The following is a 22,803-nucleotide window of genomic DNA, read 5'->3' on the forward strand; positions in this document are numbered from 1 at the left end:
CCTAGAACAATAGGATCCAAAAGGCAGCAGTCTGATTGGTCCTAGAACAATAGGATTCAGAATGCAGACAGGTCAGAGGAAGAGTGGGGCAGTGAGGCCCATAGAGCAGCAGGGGCCAGCAGGAGAGGCAGAATCAGTAAATACAAAGAGGACCCGTGAGGCCGGAAGGACACCGCAACCAGAACCACGACTGAGCGAGCCGGTTGCGCCAGACCAAACAGCCCCATTACAGCCAGCATCCTTGGAACACGAGCCAGAACCTGAACCCCGGACCAGGGAACACCCCAGGCCGCAACGCACACGTAGGCCGCCGGCGTACCTTGAGGACTATGAATGCGACCTCCCTGGCAGGACTGGAACTTAGAGGGGAGGGGTGTTATGTACTGAGCTAAATCATATGTCTGGATAGGCTTCCTAAACTATTTTTATAAGGCATCTGAAACAATATGTGGGTGCCTGCCTAATGTTAACAGGGGGTGAGTTCTATAGCACAGACCACAGCCAAGTGGTCAAACATGTAAGGAAAGGACAAGGAGATCTCCAAATAAAGGGCTGCCAAAGCTCTTAAGGCCTTTGTATGCCAATAAAATTAAGACCTTGATTTTGGTCTGGTAGCAAATTGACGGCCAGTGCTGATCTTTGAGCAGATGATCTCACTCTGTCAGCAATTATGCTGCAGTATTCTGCACTAATTGCAGCTTCTAGACCAGCTGGAAGGGGAGCCCCACACAAAGTGCACTGCAGTAATACAATCTTGAAGTTAACAATGGCTAAACAACCACTGACAAAGCTTGACTCAGAAGGACCCCCCAGACTGTTGTACCAGACTGCTCCTTCACGTGGAGTCTAACACCATGCAGCACAGGCAACTGGTTGATTTCTTGGAAACACGAATGACTCACCCATACAGTATCCACTCTGCTGCCACGCATTGAAGAGCAGCACTAGAGCAATTCCATTTTAAATGAGCTTTCACTCACATAGTAGGCAGGTCAATTTTAGTACATCAATAGTGGCCCACCTCTGCAAGGGTGGGCAGACTAACCTTGAGAATCACAATGCAGGAAGAGATCCAGTTCTGAGACAAAGGGAGATACTAGAGAAGCAAAGAGAAGAGAGAAAGAGAGAGGAAAAAAAGAGGAAGGGGGGTTGAGGTCAGGGAATAAATTCAAGACAGAACGAGAGAGAGTTAAAATACAGAGCAACAGAAACAAGTAGGGAAAACAAAAATGGAAATAAGATTTGAGCAACAGCCGGGGCAGAAAAAGCCATCTGATAAGTGGTTTTAGTCTTCCTTAGTAGCAGCCAGTCAATGCTTCATATAAAAGGAGAACATCTCTCCACAGTCCACAACAGAGGCTAAAGCATTTCTTTAACACAATCCTGCTTAGAGGAATAGCTAAGAAAGCCACCATTGAGTATTCATTCCGACAATCAGATGAGACCAATCCCTGTTACCTTCTGTAGCATTATCTTCTGTGAAGTAACGTGCGGCCTCCAAAGCAGACTCTGCTTCCTCTGGGCTCAGAGCTGTACAAAGAAAGAAAAGTATAAAGCCGTGGCCTTTTTATTTATTTTGTTTATTCCCTGCTTTATTTGAAGAATTTAAGGTAGCTTACAAACAATAAAAAGCCTAAGCTAGCCTTGGGCTTGTGTGCTTCCCCACTCCACTGGCCACAATGAGGAGACTCAAAGCTTTTACATCCATTTTTCACAAACTACAGTTAGCTGTATGTCTGAACCTAAAACTGTGGTTGTATTAACAAGCCATCTTCAAGCCATGTTTTATGAAAAAAACTTTTCCCTTAAGATTGATCACAGTCTAAGGTTTGGACTTAACAGCAAAATGTGATTTAATGCTTGAGAAGCTCATGTATGCAATGACAGACCATTGTTTATCGTTAAATTCAAATCTGACCTGTGCTATATATGGACACAAGTATTCAAGTTCTTCAATAGGCAGATTAACATGATAGCAATTTCTAAATAATATTCAGGTCACCTTTTCTGCTCTACTCATTTCAGTAAGCCCAACCCAAGTTTCTTAAAGACAGGAGATGAGATGACACATACAGGAAGGGCTGCAATCAAGAATCACAGAGAGAATCTCCCAAAGCACTGGCCCAAACTTAAAAGGCTATGCAGATGAGCCACTGAACTGGCACAGGGAGAAGGGACCTCATACAGAGGTGTACTCTGCATGACCCCCAAACTCTTGGGCCAGATATTAATTTCATTGATTAAACCACACCAGTGAAGTGAATTAAAACCTTTAGCTCTTGTAAGTTATTTTAAAATCATTTCTCAATGTAGCTGAAGGAGCTGGTCATGATAAACCAGAATTACATTTCCAATTGGTATAGACTGACACCTTAGGAAAATGAAACCTCAGTGAACACAGAATACTGAACGCTTACCAAGACATAATGTATTTGAAAAAACCTATTACCAACTTTAACAGGTTGCAGCATTCAGGTACCACCAATGTACATTTGAAAGAAATAAGTGGTTCACCTGGAGGTAGGTGTAGTTTGTAAAGAAGTTTTAGCTTCTCAGTCAGATCACCATGATACATTCCACCTATTAGGAATAGGGAGGAAGGGAAAATAAATTTAGCATTAGGAGACACTTCAAAAAATTCTGAAAAGGTTATTATGCTTGATATCTGCCTGATACACAGACATTTAGCAAGTGAAGCTTTCCCATATCCACACTGAAATTTTTGTATGCCGTCACAGAGCTTGTTTATGTTTCCCCTCCCAACAGCCTTGTGAGGTAGGTCACACTATTCTAATTTAGAGATGGAAAGCTGAAGCTCATAGCTATTGACTTGGCCAAGGTCAAACAGTGAATACATGGCAAATGTAAGATTCAAGCCAGGCTTCACAACCAAACCACACTGGTTCGAACATCTATCTATAGATCCTACACAAGCCATTAGAAGCTTTATCTGCTAATTTGGAGTAGAATGTGGCACTAGGAGAACTACCATTTATATTTCTCACCCTACATCAAAGGGTGGGGGAATGAATTAGCCTAATAATGAGAAAACATTTCAGCCACAAACATATTATGAGGAAATCATTCAAATATGCAATCGCATCATTCTCTCACAGTTGACCAGCAGATAGGAGAAGCAGGGAGGAGGCAAGAATTTATGCTTCAGCAGTACATTGAATCTTTTATATAAGCCACTCACTCATCCCTGTTGCAAACTCCTTGAAGTTAATTAGTGCATCTTTGTTCTCATCCAACAGTCGGAACATTCTTTCTGCTAGCACTGGTGTGTGGAGGCCACAAGACCAAGGAGTAAGAGATGCAAACAACTCCTTGAACTGCTCCATGTTAATGCGGTACTGCTCTAAGTAGGGCAGGCTCTGGTCTCGCTGGGCAGATACAGTGTGATTTCCCCAATAACAGCTCATTAGGTGTTTTGCCTGTGAAGGGAAGGTGGTACTATAATTATTGTGGTCAGACAATAATTACATTTTCAAAACTTCAGTCTTGAAGCCAACCCAAACCCATAGGTGATGGTGGGGAAACCTGTGAGCGGAACACCAACATCATTTTACATTTTTCAGGCTTGGAAATAACTTTTAATCAACTGCAACAGGCAGAAAAGATACTACGGTACATCTAAAGGTTAATCATAACAGTAAGATGGAGGTAGTGGTTCTCAGCAGATGTGGCTGAGCTGTAGCTCCTGTAGCTGTAGCTCCTATTGTCCCTGAGGATTGGCCATCCTGGCTGGGGCTGGTGGGAGTCCAAACACATTTGGAGGGTGCCACATTGACTGCCCCTGCAGTAAGCAACACCACCAACTTGAGATGCAGATTCAGGTAGAAATGTTAATGTGAATGAAAGGTATGGAAATAAATGGCATTTCCTTCTGCAGTTCTATAGCCCTTTAAACTTTCAATGGATGCTTGCATCAGTTGGAAGAATTCCACTTAAATCTGTTCAACAAGTAGATAAGTGAAATTAGATTCTTACTTCTCAACTGCAGTGGCAGAGGCTATGGTGGGTTCAGCCAAAGAAACTGAATGTATTCATTAAGCTTGGAACAGCAGAGTACAAGTTAACAGATAATACTGTTACTAATAATTCTGGTTCTGCTCTCATGCTGCAGTCGCAAGGATGCTCAGTAGGGAATAAATCCCACTGAAATCAGTGGGCGTTATTTATGAGAAAACATGCCAAGATTACACTGTACGTTGGTAAATAAAATACACTAAGGAGTACTATGGAGCAAGTCCCAGTGAAATTTACTTCTGAGCAAACATGCTTATGATTATGCTGTATATTGTTAAATACGCTTTTATGCAGGGTTCCTACCTTAAATACTACATAGAGGTCTTCTAATTCTTGCATAGAAAAACCAATGTCACCAGATATAGCTCGGACCTACAGAAACACAAAGAAACAGATATATTTTAATTATTTTTGCTGTGAACTTGGAAAAGTTAAATTAAAACACACCAGGAAGGTTACTTCGAACAAAGCATGACAAAATGACTTTCAAAGTCTGGGGACTTGATCGGAGAAAGGAAGGAACATGTAATGATTTTGAGCAGAATACTAAAGTCTGCATTTGGGAGCTATTGATCTGAGACAGGAAGATGCAAAAACCTCAACAACAGCTAGAGAAGAGTAGCTCTATTCCCTTGAACTCGGGGGATAAACACAGCAAAAAAGTGGTCAAAAACATTAAATGCATTTCCTGCTCTCAGTGCACTGTAATTGGAAGTGGGAACAGGAAATGTGTCAACTCCTTCATCCTTTCAGCTTTTATCTATTTGATCCACTCACTGTCAAACATCTACAAGGGCATTAGAGACATTCACTTGGAGACATCTGATCCTATCTGGAGGGAATGAACACCACAATGGCACAAACAACAGGGGGGGAAAACAGAAGCAAGAAGACGTGAAAGCTATTCTTCCCTTGAGATTCTATGGCACAGGAGTCTGAGGATTAGAAAGGTCAGTATCTCCTGTTGCCACACCCTCAGTGGAGGAAAAGAGGAGAGCTCAGTAGAAGGGTTTTTTTTAAAGCCTGCCAATTTTTTCTCACAACTTTTTCAGGCTAACCTCTCATGTCTTCAGATAAATATATGGCAATTTCTCAGATGCAGCAGATGCACCCCCAAGATCATCACTCACAATTCCTTAGTTCAAAGGTGATACAAAACAACTCTCTGTAGAATAACTTTAAGCAAAGTGTCCTTCAGTGCATGCTAATCAGTTGATTACCTGATTTACTTTTTTAAAAACTCATCCTATCCACAAAGGTAAAAATTAGAAAAGCATCAACATACCCAATACCTATAACACAAAACTGGGTGCAACATACCACACTTCTCTTAGCTGTGTCCTCTAAAGAATGGATCACTTTCAATCTCTGCTTAAAGCGCATCTGCTCAATGTCATCTGCTTTCAAATGGCCGAATTTCTGTAGTAATAAAAGTAAACAAGATTCATCTTTAGAGCCACAGAGCAATACCACATATTCAATGAAGCATTTGAAGATAATTTCCTAAGCAATGATTTCACTGGGGAGAAAGCAAATCTCTGTCTAAAGCAGGCATGGTCAAACTTGGCCCTCCAGCTGTTTTGGGACTACAATTCCCATAATCCCCGACCACTGATACTGTTAGGTAGGGATGATGGGAGTTGTAGTCCCAAACAGCTGCCTCTAGCAATGTTTGAAAGCCATGAATAGAAATACTAATGGCAGAGGAAGGGGAAGATATATTAGCAAGCAGCAACAAGTCACTGTCTAAACAGGGGAAGTAAATCACTATGGTTTTGCTTCCCTTCTATTGCATTAACCATGCATGTAACATTTCGGAAGACTAGACTCAGATTTAATAAGGTTTATATGAAAGGCGGGGTAGAGGGAGAGAAGTAACATCAAGCCCATATCCAGAAATTGTGCATGTATCACAAAGAAGTTTGACTGATTAATACAAAATTTTATATCCCACTTTCCCCCTTCAAAGGAGTCAAAGTAGCTTCCAAAATATAAAAACAAACACAAAGATAAAAATAATAGTAATCCCATCTTTTAAATAATTACCCTAAACAACCCAAGATTAAAAGCAGCATGAAGGGGGGGAAGGGGTGGGTGGGTGTGGAGTTTAACAAGGAATACAAGTCTGGTAAGGTATTTAAATAAAAAGGAGTGAAAAAATAAGACAGCACTTGACCTCATAGGCTGTTTTTATAAGTTCAAAGATATCAATTTCAACTGGTGGATCATCCCCACTTGTCAATAAGGCATGGAGGTGGGGAATACGTGGGAAAACATTTTGTCGATTAACTACGTTGTCCAGGTACCTACAGGAAAACCAAAAGTAAAAGACAGAACCTGGGATTAATGCATAACCCAAGTTTAGGGTTACCATTCTGAATAGTTTATATAGTACTACATAGCCTGCATAATTCCACTGATGATTAATTATCATTACTTCTGATTCAATCTCTGTACAAATCATTTATATGCTACAAGAAACCAAATGAACATACTATATTGGTGAAAGGTTGAATAACAGCCATTAACAGGAAAATGTATTTTGTTTATGTATGTGTCATATGTATCATATCTATCTACAGCTTTCCCTTTTCAGCAGAAAAACTCAAGGCAACATGCAAAAACTAGAATAAAATATGAATGATCAAAGCAGGAAGTCCTCACAACCTCCCCTCTTTCTTCTGGCAGTTGCAAATGGCTTCTGCTCAGCAGCAGTCTTCACTGTCTCAACCCTTTCCTCCTGTTAGCTGGGGAGTAGCTGGTCACTCATTCAAAGGAAGGGAAGGGCAGGAAGGCAGCTGACCCCTGTACAAGTAAACCCACTGACTCACTGTTTATCTTTTAACATGTGTGAGGAACCTTTGGCCCTCCAGATGTTGCTGAACTACAAATCCCTTTTGGCCTTTGGTCAAGCTTGTCATGTTTGCTGAGGCTGATGGGAATTGTACTTTAGCAGCTTCTGGAGAGCCAAAATGTTCCCCGCACCTGTCTCATAAGATGGCTGGTTGCTATTGGAATCTACTCTAAGACAGGATAGGCTGGGTAACAGCTGGTTCCAGCAGAACTGAATTGCTATCTGACGCAAACCCTTCTTGAAAGACTTCATTACGATGGTTAAAGTCAGCCCTGTGATTGTTCATTTCTGACCCCTGCTAGCCCACATGCTCCTGGCTGAAAGAGATTTCACTAGCCTCTTTCATGGAAACCAGATTTCCTAGTTACATTTCTATTAATTTATCCATAAATTACCGTATTTTTCCATGTATAAGACTAGGTTTTTTTAAACCAAAAAATTAGGTTTAAAATTGGGGCTCATCTTATACATGGATAGTGCTGAGGGGTGTTTTCTTAATTTGAAGTCCCCCAAAATAGGGGCAGTCTTATACATGGGGGCGTCTTATACACGGAAAAATACAGTACTTATAAATTTAGCCACAAATTATCTATTTTGGCTAAACGGATCTTGCAGTTACAATAAATCTTTCTGGGCTTCACTACCTACGGTGGACATATCTCACAACACACTGAAACATGGTGGCTGGCTTTGAGCAAATGGCTTTTTTTTATTATCCTTGTAATAACTGGTCCCTGCCAAGTGAAAAGCAAGAAACTTCAGTCATTAGCCAGGGATAAGAAGGAAGAAGGAAGAATTAATGGTAGCTATTACCATATCCATTACCATTCATTTCATTGTGAAACAGAAAAATGAGGCTACCTGCCCAAGACAGTCATGGCCTCGCCTTCATCACAGCAGTTTAGCAGTTTCTCCATGTTGGCATCCAGGATGGCCAGAGATACCTGCAAGATGACCTTGATGCCTTCGTAGAAGAAACAGTCAACAATGACCACAGCACTTTCAAAAGGCATGACACTGAGAAAGAGTGTGAGGAACCAAGAAAGCGATATGCTGGAAATGACTCCCAGGTCTTGCATCTTCTCAGACAGCTGGGGAAGACAGTCCCGTGTGAGCTCCTCAAAGATGCCCTGGTCTACCAAGGCACCTGAACAGGGAACATAGAGAGAAAGAGAAACAGAGAAACACACACACACACACACACACACACAGAGAGAGAGAGAGAGAGAGAGAGAGAGAGAGAGAGAGTTATCTGCAACATGGAACTGGAAGTGTAGCATAGACTCAACATTACAGACAAGGGGCTGAGGTAAACCTAGAGCAAAACAAAAGTGCAGAGAATAACTGATTTGCCTTAGGGTGAAACCACCTGTACACTCACCACTTGGCTTGCAAAGCAATATTGTGAGTGAGCATCCGTCCACTAAAAATTATTGTGCTTGAGGAAGTGATGAAATGAAATATGAAAGCCCAACAGAACGGTTCTGTAGGGTGCATGGGGCCTGAAATGGGAAGGAGAGAATGAGGAAGTTTCACTGTGCAAGCGGAATTCCACTGGATACAACCTTCTGACTGCAATATTTAGGTTACAATGGCTGTTTTACTCATGGGACATCATTACCTCATGTAGCAATCACTGAGTGTTAAGTATTAATGTGTGAAATATCCCTTATTAGCTTCTTTAAAGGATAAGCACAATACTAAATTTAAAATGAATGTTATGTGTCTTTACTGAAATGACTGACCCTTCCACGCCTTTCAGAGCAAAACAGAACCTGTTGGGAGACTCAGCAGTATGCTCATATACAATTAAACAATTCCATATATAAATTAAATATAAGGAATCTATATTTAGTTTAAATTTCTGAAGCCTTAGTAAAGGTCTCACTGCAGCCCAGTACCTATTATATTGTTCTCACTCAGTCAAATATGTATTTTAACATTTCAGAAAACCTTCAATCAATTTTCTATACTTCACCAGTCCTGCTGATATTCCCTGGCAGTACCTGCCAACCTCAATCATTTTGGGCATTTAATTATTAATAACTCTAGTTTCTGAATTATTTTGAGAAGATGATATCAATTTCAGACTTGTGAAGCAATGGTATTGCTCAGTTCAGTGGAAGAGCACATTTTGCTCAAGCAGGCAAAAGCTAAAGAAACTGGGGAGGAGCTAGAGAGGAGATGCTAATATATTGACAGTTTTAGAATATTTGAATTGATTTAAGGAAGTATATTTATTTATTCTATCTGCTAAGGATAGGATTGGCTGTAGCGGATATAAAATTACATAAAGTCAATAGCAGATTAAACTTTTTTAAAAAAAAATCCACACAAGAGAAATTAGGAATCAAACATAGTGGTTAGGAAGATACCAGAACTTCTGTCCTTGAAGATTTTTAATCAAAGACTAGACAGACAAGTGATTTGACTTTTTCAAGGTATCTTGTATTATGACAGGTGATTGAACTGACTCGTTCAGCTTTTTCTCAACTGTATGGATATTTAGTAGCAGCCATCAACAGTGAAGCCAGCTTCCTCTTGCTCTCTGCCCTCCTGTATGCTCACACAAAATCAGATATCACCCTATAATTTTAAGAATATATTCAAAACCTGGTTTTATGAGGCCAAGGCTTCCAATGCACACCTCCTGTTCTAAGGACAAAATAACTTACCTATCCAATGAATTGCTCTGTAAAAACAAATTCTAGCTTTTAAGGTTAACTGGAAGACTTACCAACCACTCTGGTGTTATAATAATCTGGCAGCATCCTCTCACACAGGGCCACAAGGAGCCAGAAAGCTTCTTCTTCATTACAGTACAGAAGCAGTACCGATGTCACAATGTTCATGGCCTGAGAGGAAGTGGGCATGCAAAAGGAGAATAATAATAATCCACACTAGGTGAGAAGCTCGTTTAGGGCAGCAATCATTTATTATATTTTAGTTTGTCAGAGCATAAGACACAAATGATAAATGAGATACCTCGAATAAAAGATTTTACAGCTCAGAACCACATCTTTGCTTCAAGTAACTAGTATTAGTGCTTTTATTAGAAATAATGACATTTAGCAGGTGGAATGGGAAGGGAGGATGCTACACCCCCCCTTCCATAAAAGCTCCTGGAAATTCTACAGAAGGAAGACAGGGGTATTCCATCAGACTGGGCAGAGCCATCAGCCCTGGTTGTGCTCAACCTAGAGTGGTGCTTAGGGCTATGCATGATAATTTTATTATTTATACCCCACCATCTGACTGGGTTTCCCCAGCAACTGTGGGCGGCTTACAGACTACATAAAACATACTAAAGCATCAAAAATTAAAAAGTTCCCGATATAGGGCTGCCTTCAGATGTCTTCTAAAAGGTATATACTTTATCTCATTGACATCTGAAGGGAGGGTGTTCCACAGGGAGGGCGCCACTACCAAGAAGGCCCTCTGCCTGGTTCCCTGTAAATTTGCTTCTCGCAGTGAGGGAACCAACAGAATACCCTCAGAGGAGGATCTCAGTGTTTGGGCTGAACGATGGGGGTGGAGACACTTCTACAAGTATACTGGACCGAGGCTGTTTAGGGCTTTAAACTTTGAATTGTGCTTGGAAATGCACTGGAGCCAATAAACATCCTTTAGGTTATATGGGCCCAGCGGCCACTCCCGGTTACCAGTCTAGCTGCCGCATTCTGGATGAGCTGTAGTTTCCAGGTCACCTTCAAAGGTAGCCTCACATAGAGCGCATTACAGTAGTCCAAGTGGGAGATAACTAGAGCGTGCACCACTCTGGCAAGACAGTCTGTGGGCAGATAGGGTCTCAGCCTGTGTACCAGATGGAGCTGGTAGACAGCTGCCCTGGACACAGAATTGACCTGCGCCTCCATGGACAGCTGTGAGTCCAAAATGATTCCCAGGATGCGCACCTGGTCCTTCAGGGACACAGTTACTCCATTCAGGACCAGGGAGTCTCTCACACTAGAATCATAGAATCATAGAGTTGGAAGAGACCACAAGGGCCATCGAGTCCAACCCCCTGCCAAGCAGGAAACACCATCAGAGCACTCCTGACATATGGTTGTCAAGCCTTTGCTTAAAGACCTCCAAAGAAGGAGACTCCACCACACTCCTTGGCAGCAAATTCCACTGTCGAACAGCTCTTACTGTCAGGAAGTTCTTCCTAATGTTTAGGTGGAATCTTCTTTCTTGTAGTTTGGATCCATTGCTCCATGTCCGCTTCTCTGGAGCAGCAGAAAACAACCTTTCTCCCTCCTTTCTGGCAGCATTAGTACCGATAGGTAGCTAGAGCTCCAATATGAAATTTAATTGGACTTGGATGTGAAGTGCCAAACTGCAAGCTAATCCTTGACCACCACTCTCTTACCTGGCAGTAGCCAATTGTGGGATTCCGAAAAGCATATGCTGTCAGTACTCTTCGAAGTGCAGCAATCCCCAGCTCATTCTGGAAGGCAGGGTGCTCTGGCATTGATCGATGTAAGTCTCGTTCTATTTCCTCTGTAGCAAGGCTATACTTTCCTAGTGACTGTTCCACCATGTCTGCATAATACCCAGGGTGAGTAGCCATCTCGTTCCAGGCTCCTGCAGTGACGCACACAAAAACTAGTCAGTTTCAATTCCTTGTGGCTGTGCTAGACCATGGACTAAATGCATGACATAATGCTGTTATATGTGTATTTAGATATAATTTTTAAACTCATGTCAGCTATCCTGCAATCCATGCATGTGATCTCTCCATTAATCTTTCAAGGGAAGAAAACTCAACATGGGCCACCACTGGTCAGGACAAAAGCAGGGATGGGGAACAGCAGGTGCTGTCAGCCTCCAGCTCCCTTCAGCTTCAGCCAACATTGTCACTGGTCAGCAATGGTGGGAATTGCAGTCCAGCAACATCAGGAGGGTGAAGTGTTCTCCATCCCTGGACCATTGGAAGGAATTATAGATGATTCTTGAGGTCACCCCTACATTGTAACAGTGGCACTAGCCCACAAACATTAACTGAAAAACTTCTATTCCCGTTAAAAGGGAAACCTGTTGAGCATATAATGTCTCACCTGAAAATAGGAGCCATAGCTCTCCACGAAGATTCTCTGGAATCCCTTTTAGCACCAGTTCACGGGTCTTGGCTGTGCGATACATACACATTCCTCTCCCATACTCAAAAAAATGAATGTTCCATGACTCCTCTTTCATCGTCTCCTTTGCCTAAAGAAACCATTACTGTGATCACAATACTGGAAACTTCAGATGACCAAACCCTGGGATTTTCTTTCCACTCTTACACAGCACACTTTGCTCTATAAATAATCTAGTAACATCGATCTCTTATAGTAACTGGCAAAGATATTGCAATAGAAATGTGAAAGATGAAACAAGATATCAAATAGCTCCCCTCTCAACGGGCAGTTTTGTTTTGTTTTAAAAACAGAATAGGCACCAAGGCAGCACATCTCACAGACTATCTGCTTTAATATACACTCAGCAAAATTAAGTTGGGACTCAATCTCTAGCATAGTTATATGGTATATTATTGCTGTGTTCAGAGAGTAGCATTTTTGGATACCTAAAGATTAGTACAGGCATGCCTGAATGGATTATTAGCATTCACAAGACAAAATAATATGATCAACCCAATTACTTTCTCACATATCTACTTTTATAATACAAGGCAATGCATCATCTCCCCAATGTAGTGCCCCAACAGACTTTTTATGGAACACAAGCACTAGGAACCAACTTTTGCCATTGGCTTCCAGGCCCAATGCAAGATGTTGGTCTTAAGTTAAAAAGTATTAAAAAACCTATCCATGTGAATCCTGAAGGTCTTGGCTGGGGAGGGCAGGGTATAAATAAAAATTATTGTTATTTTTTATTATTATTATTATTATTATTATTATTATTATTATTATTATTATTCTTTATTATTATTAAACGGTGTCTTGCTTAAGATTTCCCTCCTTGGGGGACATGCCTTAGTTTTTTTGTGCCTGGTCTTTCTTCTTTCAAATTTATTGCCAAAGGCCATAAGGTTGAGCCATCCGAAGTTGAGAAAAATACAGCTTTTGTTAAAAAATATTACCCATGTCTTTAATGCATAGATGAACATCTTTTGAATTCTTTTTTACAAATTAAATCTGACTGACCCCCCCTTCAATACATATGGTTTTATAGAGGATTTTATTGTACTAGTTTTAGAACTATTGACACCCCCCTCCCCCAATAAAAGAGTTGGTGACTTACCCCTTTTGGTCCAATGAGCTCCTCAGTGTTGTTCCCGAACAGTTTAAGCAGTCCCTGGGATGCTGTTGGTACTTCATCTGTGCAAAAATTGGCCAGCTGATTGTTGAGAGGTGAGACAGGGCTGGCTGCAAGTGGGCTGCTGGGAGACAGCTCTGAAATTTCCTTAAAAATGTACAAACTGAAAATTATAAAGGAACAAACAGGCTTCCATTGCAATTTAAATGGCATTTAGTGTGACTAAAAGGTGTTCCAAGGCTTTATAATATAGATACATTAGAGACCACTGCACCATCCTGCCTGTTAGTGCATTTCAATTCATCTTTTTTTGAGGTGGCCATCTATGATGTACAGGAAGGTCACTAACAACAAGGGACGTGGGTGGCACTGTGGGTTAAACCACAGAGCCTAGGACTTGCCGATCAGAAGGTCGGCGGTTCAAATCCCCGCGACGGGGTGAGCTCCCATTGCTCAGTCCCTGCTCATGCCAACCTAGCAGTTTGAAAGCACATCAAAGTGCAAGTAGATAAATAGGTAGCACTCCGGCGGGAAGGTAAACGGCGTTTCCGTGCGCTGCTCTGGTTCACCAGAAGCGGCTTAGTCATGCTGGCCACATGACCCAGAAGCTGTACGCCGGCTCCCTCGGCCAATAAAGCGAGATGAGCGCCGCAACCCCAGTCGGTCACGATTGGACCTAATGGTCAGGGGTCCCTTTACCTTTACCTGTTAGGAAGCTATGGCCCCTGTCTAAATCATTAGTGGGAAGTGCCCAGCTAATTTTTTAGAAACAAAAAAATTCTGTGATTTTAAAATGGATAGCGCAGTTTGTAAATTTGGATCTGTTATGGCAAATATCAGGTGAACTGAAATCAAAAGTCACGTTTTGGTCCACCATCTTGATTCAAAATGGCACCTGGCACCCAAACATCAACATAGAACCCCACCCCAAGAACCCTATTGCTGAGCTTAGTGACCGTATCTCAAGAGGCGGTTGAAACTATGTCAAAAAATGGATGAAGCCACACCAAAGTGACATTTCAGTCTGCCATCTTGTTTCAAAATGGCACCCAGTGTCCAAATGGCGATGAAGTCTGCTGTCCCACCTTTGGAACCCTTGTGCCAACTTTGTTGATGATATATTGAAAGGCAGCCAAACCTATGCCAAAAAACAAAGTCACGCTCATGTCACAATTTGGTTCACATGTTGATTTAAAATGGCAGCCCGCATACAAACACTGATGAATGGCACCCCCACCCTGGAAACCCTGGTGCCAAATTTGGTGACTTCTCAAGAGATGACCAGATGTCAAGAGAACAAATGGACAAACCACTTTCCCAAATATATAGATGTGTTTGCGAACGTTTATGTCTCAGCATACAGCACATTATTATGCATATGCCTCAAAAAGGCAGTATGTGAAGCAGCACTGAGTGGTAATGACCAGTAAGCTTACCACAACAACAACAGTCAGATGGAGCCTGATGATACTGACCAACAGGCTTATCAACGCTCGATGAGATGCCCAAATTATTGATCAGCATTATGAATATAAAGTGCTGTTCCACCGTCTCAACCAATATGAAATGTCACTGAGTAAGTCTACCAATCAGTGACGGTGGGAACAGTGACCAGGTCATTTTACATTTTCTCTAGCCTGTTGGTCCTGGATGCTTTAAAAAAAAAAGTTCAGCCAGCTTTCACCAATATGCACAGATTTGCCCCCCTCATATGTGTTCCTCTACCCACTTGCTTCTGAAGTTCATCTTTCTTTATGCCTCCCGACACCAAAGCCATCACACAACACTGTTCATTAACTGGTTCAGTACTATGAAGCGGAATGACAGTGAATTATGAGCCCATTATCCCATGTGGAAAACCATCATTGATGACGTTGCTCCTAGAGAATTTAGCCAGAGTTCTCAGCCACTTTCCCCTTTGCTCAGCATCTGAGGCAGTCAAGTGCTGCCTAATCTGCTTTCCCTTAAGACTAGCATGGTATGATGCATCATTTTTCTCTGATAAAAGCAGAACATGCTGGATAGAATCCAGGGCACTTAGGTATCTCACTCAGTGTGTAGCTCTGAGCAAACAGCACTGAACTGAGCTAAGAAGCAACCGTTAAGCATACCATCTCATGAACCAAGTATATGAGGAAGGGTGGAACCATTAAACAAAATGGAACAGAAGACCAGTAATATATATACACCTACACCACCAGACACATCCAGGATCAACAGGATGAACTGGCCACCTAACTTGTGCATTCACAGCCAAATCAACACACATGCCACACAAGCTATGGTGTACATTTTTCTCCCCTACAGGGAGATTATCTCAGGCAAGAAAATCATTAAGGGAAAACACAATAAGTCACTTTATACCAGCTCATACTATCTGTCCTTCTAGCCCGTTTTACTTTAATAATGCTAGCATCTCTTGATGATTTTGGTAGGCATCATGCTTTGGGGGAAGCTGCTTCCATTTTCCCCAGACCTACCTGATGGCCAAACAGAGGCATCTCTGTTAGTTGTGTGCAAAAGGGGTCAGATGTAGTTAAGCATCTGCTTATCTTCATTGCCTATGATAGGTAAGTATTTTGATATAAGTCTATCTCTCAACAGAAGAAAGGAGGACAGCTAGGGTATGCTACTGCTGACTCCCTCTGTTGGACTTGCACATGCCCTTACATGGCACAGTCACATGAAGAGTGAAACTTTATACGTCAAGACATGAAGGGGTATACTTAAACTAACAGTGAGGCAGGGCACCTGGGGAAAACCTTCAGCATGCAAACATCTGGTCTATCACTAAGCTATGATCTCAGCTTCCCTTAGTCAGAGTTCCCAACCACTTTCTTCTTCATTCTCACATCTGAGGCAGTCAGTGCTGCCTCATGCATTTTCCCTTAGACTAATAGTACCGTATTTTTCGCCCTATAGGACGCACTTTTTCCCCTCCAAAAATGAAGGGGAAATGTGTGTGCGTCCTATGGGGCGAATGCAGGCTTTCACTGAAGCCTGGAGAGCGAGAGGCTTCAGGAAGCTATCCGCAAGCCTTGCGAGCCCGGCAGGAGTTCCCGCCGGGCTCGCAAGGCTTGCGGGTGGCAGCCTGCAGCCCGAAGCATGGGGCACGCTCCGGAGTGCACCCAGGGCTTCGGGCAGATATTGGGCAGCCCCACAAGCTCAGGGGACAGCGGAGAGGCGGAGCGCCGCCATCCCGCTATTCCCCGACCTGGTTTGGAGCCTGGCGGTGGGGAGAAGCTTGCTTCTCTCCATTGCCAGCCCCACAAGCTCGGGGGACAGCGGGGAGGCAGAGCGCCTCCATCCCGCTGTTCCCTGACCTGGTTTGGAGCCTGGCGGTGCTTCTCCCCAGCGCCAACCCCACAAGCTCGGGGGACAGCAGGGAGGCGGAGCGCCGCCTTCCCGCTATTCCCCAACCTGGTTTGGAGACTGGTGCTGAGGAGAAGCTTGCTTCTCCCCATTGCCAGCCCCACAAGCTCGGGGGACAGCGGGGAGGCGCAGCACCACCATCCCGCTGTTCCCCAACCTGGTTTGGAGGCTGCCAGCCCCACAAGCTCGGGAGACAGATATCCACAAGCCTGGGGAGACTGGCGCGACTTCCTGTCGGGCTCCCTAGGCTTGCGGATAGCAGCCTGTTCTGGGGGCTGGGGTCGGGGGAAGCTCGGGCACCCCCCGCCCCAGCCCCGCGCCTGGGGGGGAAATAATTCCCCCCCCTTTATTTCCCCCCAAAAAAACTAGGTGCGTCCTATGGGCCGGTGCACCCTATGGGGCGAAAAATACAGTAATAACCTTGTATCATTAAGAAAATGCTTTCTCTCTAACAAGAATAAAAAAATAAAACTCTATTGCATCTCAATATTGAGAATATAGGTCATATCTTACTGAATAAGTAGGTAATTTCCCAAATCTTTTGGATAATGTTAAAAAAAAACCCAGTGTCCTTTCCATTGTGGGCCACTGGCCACAAATCTAAGCCATTTTCCCTTTCCACCAAATGGAAATGAAGCAGATGGCTTAGCCTTATGTCCAAATCAGTACTCATTGTTTTTTTGTTTTCTCCAAACAAACTACAAGTACTGGTTCAGAAGTAAGACTAAACCATCTACTTTGTGGTTTGATTCCCTGTCGATAAAGGTAGGAGTTTAGTGGAAGAGCTCAAGCTGCATGCAAAAACTAATTTGCTTAACGATGGGCTACGGTTTAGTGCTGCACCTAAACATGGCCACTGTAAGCAAATGAAGCACCAGGGTTCAAGCATCTAGCTGTAGAAAGAGGGGCTATCTGAAGAGACCACATGTCAAAATATATTTGAAATCTGCAATAATAGCAGGGGCTTTTCAATGCTCAGTTCTCATACCTCGTGTGCATTGTCACCACAGCTCTTCTTCCGTCCTCCTCCATTGTTACACGATTGCTTGGACGGAGTTTTCTGCAGGAAGTCAGAGATTCTCTGCACCAGGAAATCACGGTCTTTCAGGTTAGCAAAAAGGAAGGTCATTTTGCTTTTGGTACTGATGGACAGTGGGCTAGGCAAGACACTGGAACTGTCAGCTTTTTCAACAATTGTGACCTAGAGAATATACATGGGAATCATTTGGGTGTATCAGGCTCCTCTGTATTAACATAATTTCTAAATTTAACTTTTAATAGATTATTCACAACTATGTCAGTTATCTTATTAGCAACTCCCTAACTGATACATATGGAGGTGAATGCTGTCAAGATATTCCTGAAGACACTGAGTTTTTTCTGTACAGGTAGATGCCACAGTGCATGTGAAACATAGAAAACTGAAATGCTACAAGAAGTGTGATAAAGAAAGTCTATTCTACTTAAGTTCCACATTTCTGAAACACCTGCTTTATTTCAGACAGTTCTCATGCTAAACCAAATAATGGTTTGGTTCTTTGACTCTGGAAGATGCTCTGACAAAAGTGGAGAGGGAGCCCTTGGATAGGTTTGACTCTCTGTTGTGTATATAAAACTGCTTCTTCAAACAGTGGCCACAGTATTCCTATCAGCTCCCATCTCAAAATATAGCCGCAACTGAAAAATATAACTGGATCTTGTCGCCATCAGCCTAGAAAATTATTTAACCAATAGGCCAATCTACTAACACTCAAAAACAAACCTTCAAATATTTCCTGAAAAAACTGAGTAAGAATGCAACTGAGTAACAAGGAGATACTAAGACAATTCATCCTTAAGAAACAGTGTCTCACCTCCCTGAGTGGTATTATGAGATGGCAAGCCTCCTCTGCCTTGCTAGCAAAACAAATATAGTTGTTGGAAACAAACATCTGTCCAGGAATGTGAATTTTGTTGAATGGGGTCCACAAAGTACAATCTGTATGCCCATCAAGACGTTCATCCTTAGGAAGTCGAAATGAAGCACGGTACCATTCATTTTTGGCTCGAGCATCCAAATCTCTGAAGAAAAATGATAATACACACCAGATACTAAGTGGGAAAATAATACATTTCACTATCCAACCATTACAGGAAATGCCCCTTTTCAATGCAGCTTACTCAAGATTCTATTTCCATCAAACACAAAGTTAGGCCTCAGTATTGAGAGGCAAAAATCCCTAGTGATGATAAATACTTTTCAACCCCATAATTGTTTGGTTGCCCTTTTCTTAACCTTTTCCAGCTCTATAATATCTTTTGTGGTGCGAAGAACCAGTGCATTGCTGTACAACAACCTGACATTTTATGAGATGGTGGTATACAACTATTTCTATACATAGATTAATACATAAATTGTGAAAAAATGCAGGTGATGACAAAAATAATGCTCAAATAAAAGGAAAATACATTTTGTCAACTTCAGTGTCAAAGTTGGTGGATCTAGTCCAACAAAAAGTTCAGTACCCACAAGGGATCGCCGTAGGGTATAATAGAACCTTTTTCTCCCCTATTTCTGTGTGCATAGAGACACTCAGCACCCCAAACTGCTATAGAGGATGGGAGGTCTATTCATGCCTCTAACATCCCATCCAGCCCTCACAGCACTACCTGAACAGAGGAATGGATGGGGAGATGCACAAAAACACCCATTCTCCATAATGGCCTGGTCTACCGAGATCTTATGAAATTACATACTAGAGTGGTTGAGATGAGGAGGAAAACAGCCCTATGATGGATTAGTGCAAGCCCATAGTATACAATCAGAAAACTAATATCCTTCTATTGAAATGACACCAAGAGAACAACTTCACAAATATTAATTTTTCTACAGTCCATTTTTCATGTCCAGTACAACATCCAAGTCAAAGGTTCCTGATTCACTTAGTAGGTTCAAGAAATGTAAATAGGATCCATGGGAAGGGTCTGAGAGCTGTCCAATATAAAACCTAAATTTCTGGAAAACTTAATCCACATGGTTTATGTTTCTGTGATTTCCAGACACAATGATACAATCCAGTCCAGGAACATATTTAACTATTCTTAAAATGATTCCTTGTGCCAAGGTGTGTGTGAGTATTGCAGGAGAGGGAGGGAGATGGACAGAAAGACAGACAGACATACCTTTTGAGTGCTGAAATATTTTTGAGAGGCTTGCTGGGCTTAGGAAGCAACATGTCCTCCACATACCCTTTATTATCAAATAGTTGCCGCATGGCAATGTTAGCCAGCTGTTCCATTAACTTGAAGGTCTCGTTGATGTTGAGGAACATAGAGAAGTAGAGCTCACTGTCCCTGGTACTCACTTTGATGCATTCAGGGAATAGAAGGGTGGCATTCTTCTCCAGCTGGGTTACATCTACCCACTGGACTATTAAGGTCACTAGGGAAACATGCAAACGCAAAGCAACAATTACTATCAGATTTCTAACTGACATTTTAAACAAATTAGAACACAACAGATTTGAAGCCTATCTGTTTTTCTTTTTTTAATTATAGCTTGACTCAGTGAAGTACTTAAGCAGAAAGAAAACAGATTGGGAAGGAAGCCCTGCAAAATATTTTTTAAATGTTCAAATAATATTTGGGGGCTGCAGCATGGATGTAGGGCTGCTGATTGCTTAAATATCACTAACGACAACAACAACAACAACAACAACAACAACAACAACAACAGGAGTGCAACCTCCCCTCCCTTCTGGAGTACCAATTTCTTCCACTGCCCCAACTGGGCCTCACTATTAAGACAATATGGATGTACAACCAGATATGAAACCACCTTTAAAAAGGGCAGTTAGAAGTGCTGGACAAAAAAAACATTAAGCAGCTGACCACTTACCTTCTTTGCCTAAAAGGAAAGAATAGAAACAAAGGTGATTAACAGTCAGATACAGCCAGCCTTGCCTAGGGACACGTCCTTTCCAATAGCTGCAGGAATAGTAATTCACTAGTTTCTCTACTTCAGGCATTCCGAACTGTTTACGCATCTTCAGTTCAGCTTCTTTAAATTTACCAGGATCTTCTTCCCCCTGAGGCTGTTGATTCTTATTTTCTTCAGCAATAATGCCCTGCAGGAAGGAGTAGCAAAAGTAGCAGATGAAAATATAATGGCCTCTAAAATTATTTGTTGCATTATTTATTTGCTATGCACAGCTGACAAGTGTACCACTTGAGGTTATGCTTCTGGGTGGATATAATACAATTTCCAAACACTCAAAGTTCAATGTCTGTCGTTGGGCGGCATCTGGAGGGCCAGGGGTTCCTCGCGCCTGATCGAAAGGATGAAAATATATATATATCTGCACTGTACTCTGAAATATGTGATAGCTCATCCACAACTACTATGCTTGTTGAGTGGTTGTGCCAATGCACATGTGCATACTGAATACTGCCAGTAACATTTGTGACAAGGCCTCCAAGGTTGTGTGACCTTCCTTCAAAAGTTGTTTATGTTTATTTGTTTTACGCTGACTGCATGCAAAGTTTTAAATCAGGGCTGGCTGAAAGCATGGTGCTCTTTGAGACACTGCCTCTTTCACCAGCACGTTGAGCCCCATTGCTGCCAAAGGCTCCCCATGTGTAACCTAGCGAGTGCCTGTGCCGTCATTGTGCAAAAGCTTCTTAAGAATTTCAGTGCAGTAAAGTTTAACACTTTTAAAGTAGCACCCTCTCACTAAGAGAAAGGGCTCACCATGTCTAATGAGAGCACTGGTTTAAGCCTCAAGTGCCAAACCTACTGTAAAGAAAATCATGCAGGCAGTGAAGGCATACAACTGCAATGGAAGGCAGAAAAAATACTTCCAGATGGAAAGTAGCAACAGCGTATATATCCTTGCAGAAGCAAGGATAGATGAAAATATATGGAAGTCTGTTCAAACTGAACCTTGGCTCAAGCACAATCATAGTGTTGATCTTTAACTATATGGTAGAATGTTAAACTAGCCAGCCTATTTTATTGTTCCAGGTGAAATGAAAACACTCTAGATAGCTGGCTCTTTAGCTCTTTCATCCCTTCCTCATAGCATATGGCAAATATTTGTCCTACAGCCAGCTTTATGTAGCAATTCACAGCCTGCAGTTCTTATGGATTGCCATTCTGTTGCTAAAAAACTGGAAAAGTTCCATGACGAATAGGTGCCACTTACATGTATCTTGCCCTTGACAAAGGTAGTGATATCTTCTTCATTGTCAAAGATAGAAAGTGTCTGAAGCAGGTTATTTTCTAGCCATTCCCAGTGTTTTGTTATTTCCTTACGCGATGAACCTAAGGAGAAATTCAGTAACAATCAGATAACAGCTACTATAAGGAGCAGGTCGATAGTTTTGGGGTTCTCTCGGATCCACTACTATCACTGGGGACAGAAGTGGCTCCAGTAGCATGGAATGCCTTCTACCAGCTTTTGGCTTGGCGGTCTAGCTATGTTCCTTCCATGGAAAGGGATAATCCAGTGTCAGTAATCTGTAATCTAGAAACCTCTAGATTAGATTACGGCAATGTGATGTATGTGGGGCTGCCTCTGACGATGGCTAGGAAACTGCAGCTGGTGCATAATGCAGTAGCGAGGCTGCTGGTGGACATGTAGCTATCTGACCACACCAGTTCTGGCAAAATGACAGTGGCTATGTATATTTTCTGAAGCTCAATTCAAAGTGCTGGTTTTAACATACAAAGCCATATACAGGTCAAGAAACCAATATCTAACGGAACACATCTCCTGATTGGAACATGCATACTGCATCCGAGGTTTTTCTCCAGGTGCTCTCTATGAGAAAGGTTCAGTGAGCATTTCAGTTACGGTACCCTCCCTCCAATTTATTGAATACTCTCTTCTGCAAAGCCTGCCTGGCACCAGCATCAACATCCTTTTAGCACTAGGATCAGATGTACTCTTCTCCCAGGTTTTTTCAAGGATTATGGTAATCATGCTTCCTGCTGGTTTTCTGTCTGTATGTTTGGGGTGGGGTGGGAGGTGTTGTTCTTTTATGGTTTAACTGTAACTTCGCCACTTAAAAGCAAACTTTAACCTTCTATTCCTTATATTAAATACTTTCTACTACTGGTTAAATTAGATAGCCAGTATTTACTTAATATACCTCTGCTAGCTCCCTGCCAGCCTACCCTCTACTTCACACAAATTTGCTTGCTATCAGCCAATTGGTTTTGAACAAATCCTGGACAATCAGGTTTTTTTTCTACTCCACCTGATACAATTATAGAATATTGGATTAAAACTTTGAGTAAAATG

At 42.2% G+C, this 22,803-nt stretch overlaps 1 protein-coding gene across 2 annotated transcripts in view; it reads right to left on the minus strand.

Moving 5' to 3' along the window:
- Positions 1 to 22,803, minus strand: part of TBC1D9B (TBC1 domain family member 9B) — a 34,337-nt gene that overhangs the window by 5,534 nt on the left and 6,000 nt on the right. The window contains exons 3-19 of one of the 2 annotated variants that reach the window (XM_053376964.1): positions 21,703 to 21,821; positions 20,397 to 20,625; positions 19,682 to 19,940; positions 18,373 to 18,580; positions 17,508 to 17,720; positions 13,133 to 13,294; positions 11,947 to 12,097; positions 11,259 to 11,473; positions 9,624 to 9,741; positions 7,748 to 8,033; positions 6,209 to 6,338; positions 5,353 to 5,451; positions 4,336 to 4,404; positions 3,200 to 3,437; positions 2,515 to 2,580; positions 1,459 to 1,530; positions 1,046 to 1,096 (exon numbers count right to left, since the gene is read on the minus strand). In XM_053376964.1, the coding sequence (XP_053232939.1) occupies positions 1,046 to 1,096; positions 1,459 to 1,530; positions 2,515 to 2,580; positions 3,200 to 3,437; positions 4,336 to 4,404; positions 5,353 to 5,451; positions 6,209 to 6,338; positions 7,748 to 8,033; positions 9,624 to 9,741; positions 11,259 to 11,473; positions 11,947 to 12,097; positions 13,133 to 13,294; positions 17,508 to 17,720; positions 18,373 to 18,580; positions 19,682 to 19,940; positions 20,397 to 20,625; positions 21,703 to 21,821 (2,685 nt within the window). The remainder of the gene's footprint in view (positions 1 to 1,045; positions 1,097 to 1,458; positions 1,531 to 2,514; positions 2,581 to 3,199; positions 3,438 to 4,335; positions 4,405 to 5,352; positions 5,452 to 6,208; positions 6,339 to 7,747; positions 8,034 to 9,623; positions 9,742 to 11,258; positions 11,474 to 11,946; positions 12,098 to 13,132; positions 13,295 to 17,507; positions 17,721 to 18,372; positions 18,581 to 19,681; positions 19,941 to 20,396; positions 20,626 to 21,702; positions 21,822 to 22,803) is intronic. The other variant, XM_053376965.1, reaches the window with a different exon arrangement.

Source organism: Podarcis raffonei, chromosome 2 (genome assembly GCF_027172205.1).
Source record: "Podarcis raffonei isolate rPodRaf1 chromosome 2, rPodRaf1.pri, whole genome shotgun sequence".
NCBI lineage: Eukaryota > Metazoa > Chordata > Lepidosauria > Squamata > Lacertidae > Podarcis > Podarcis raffonei.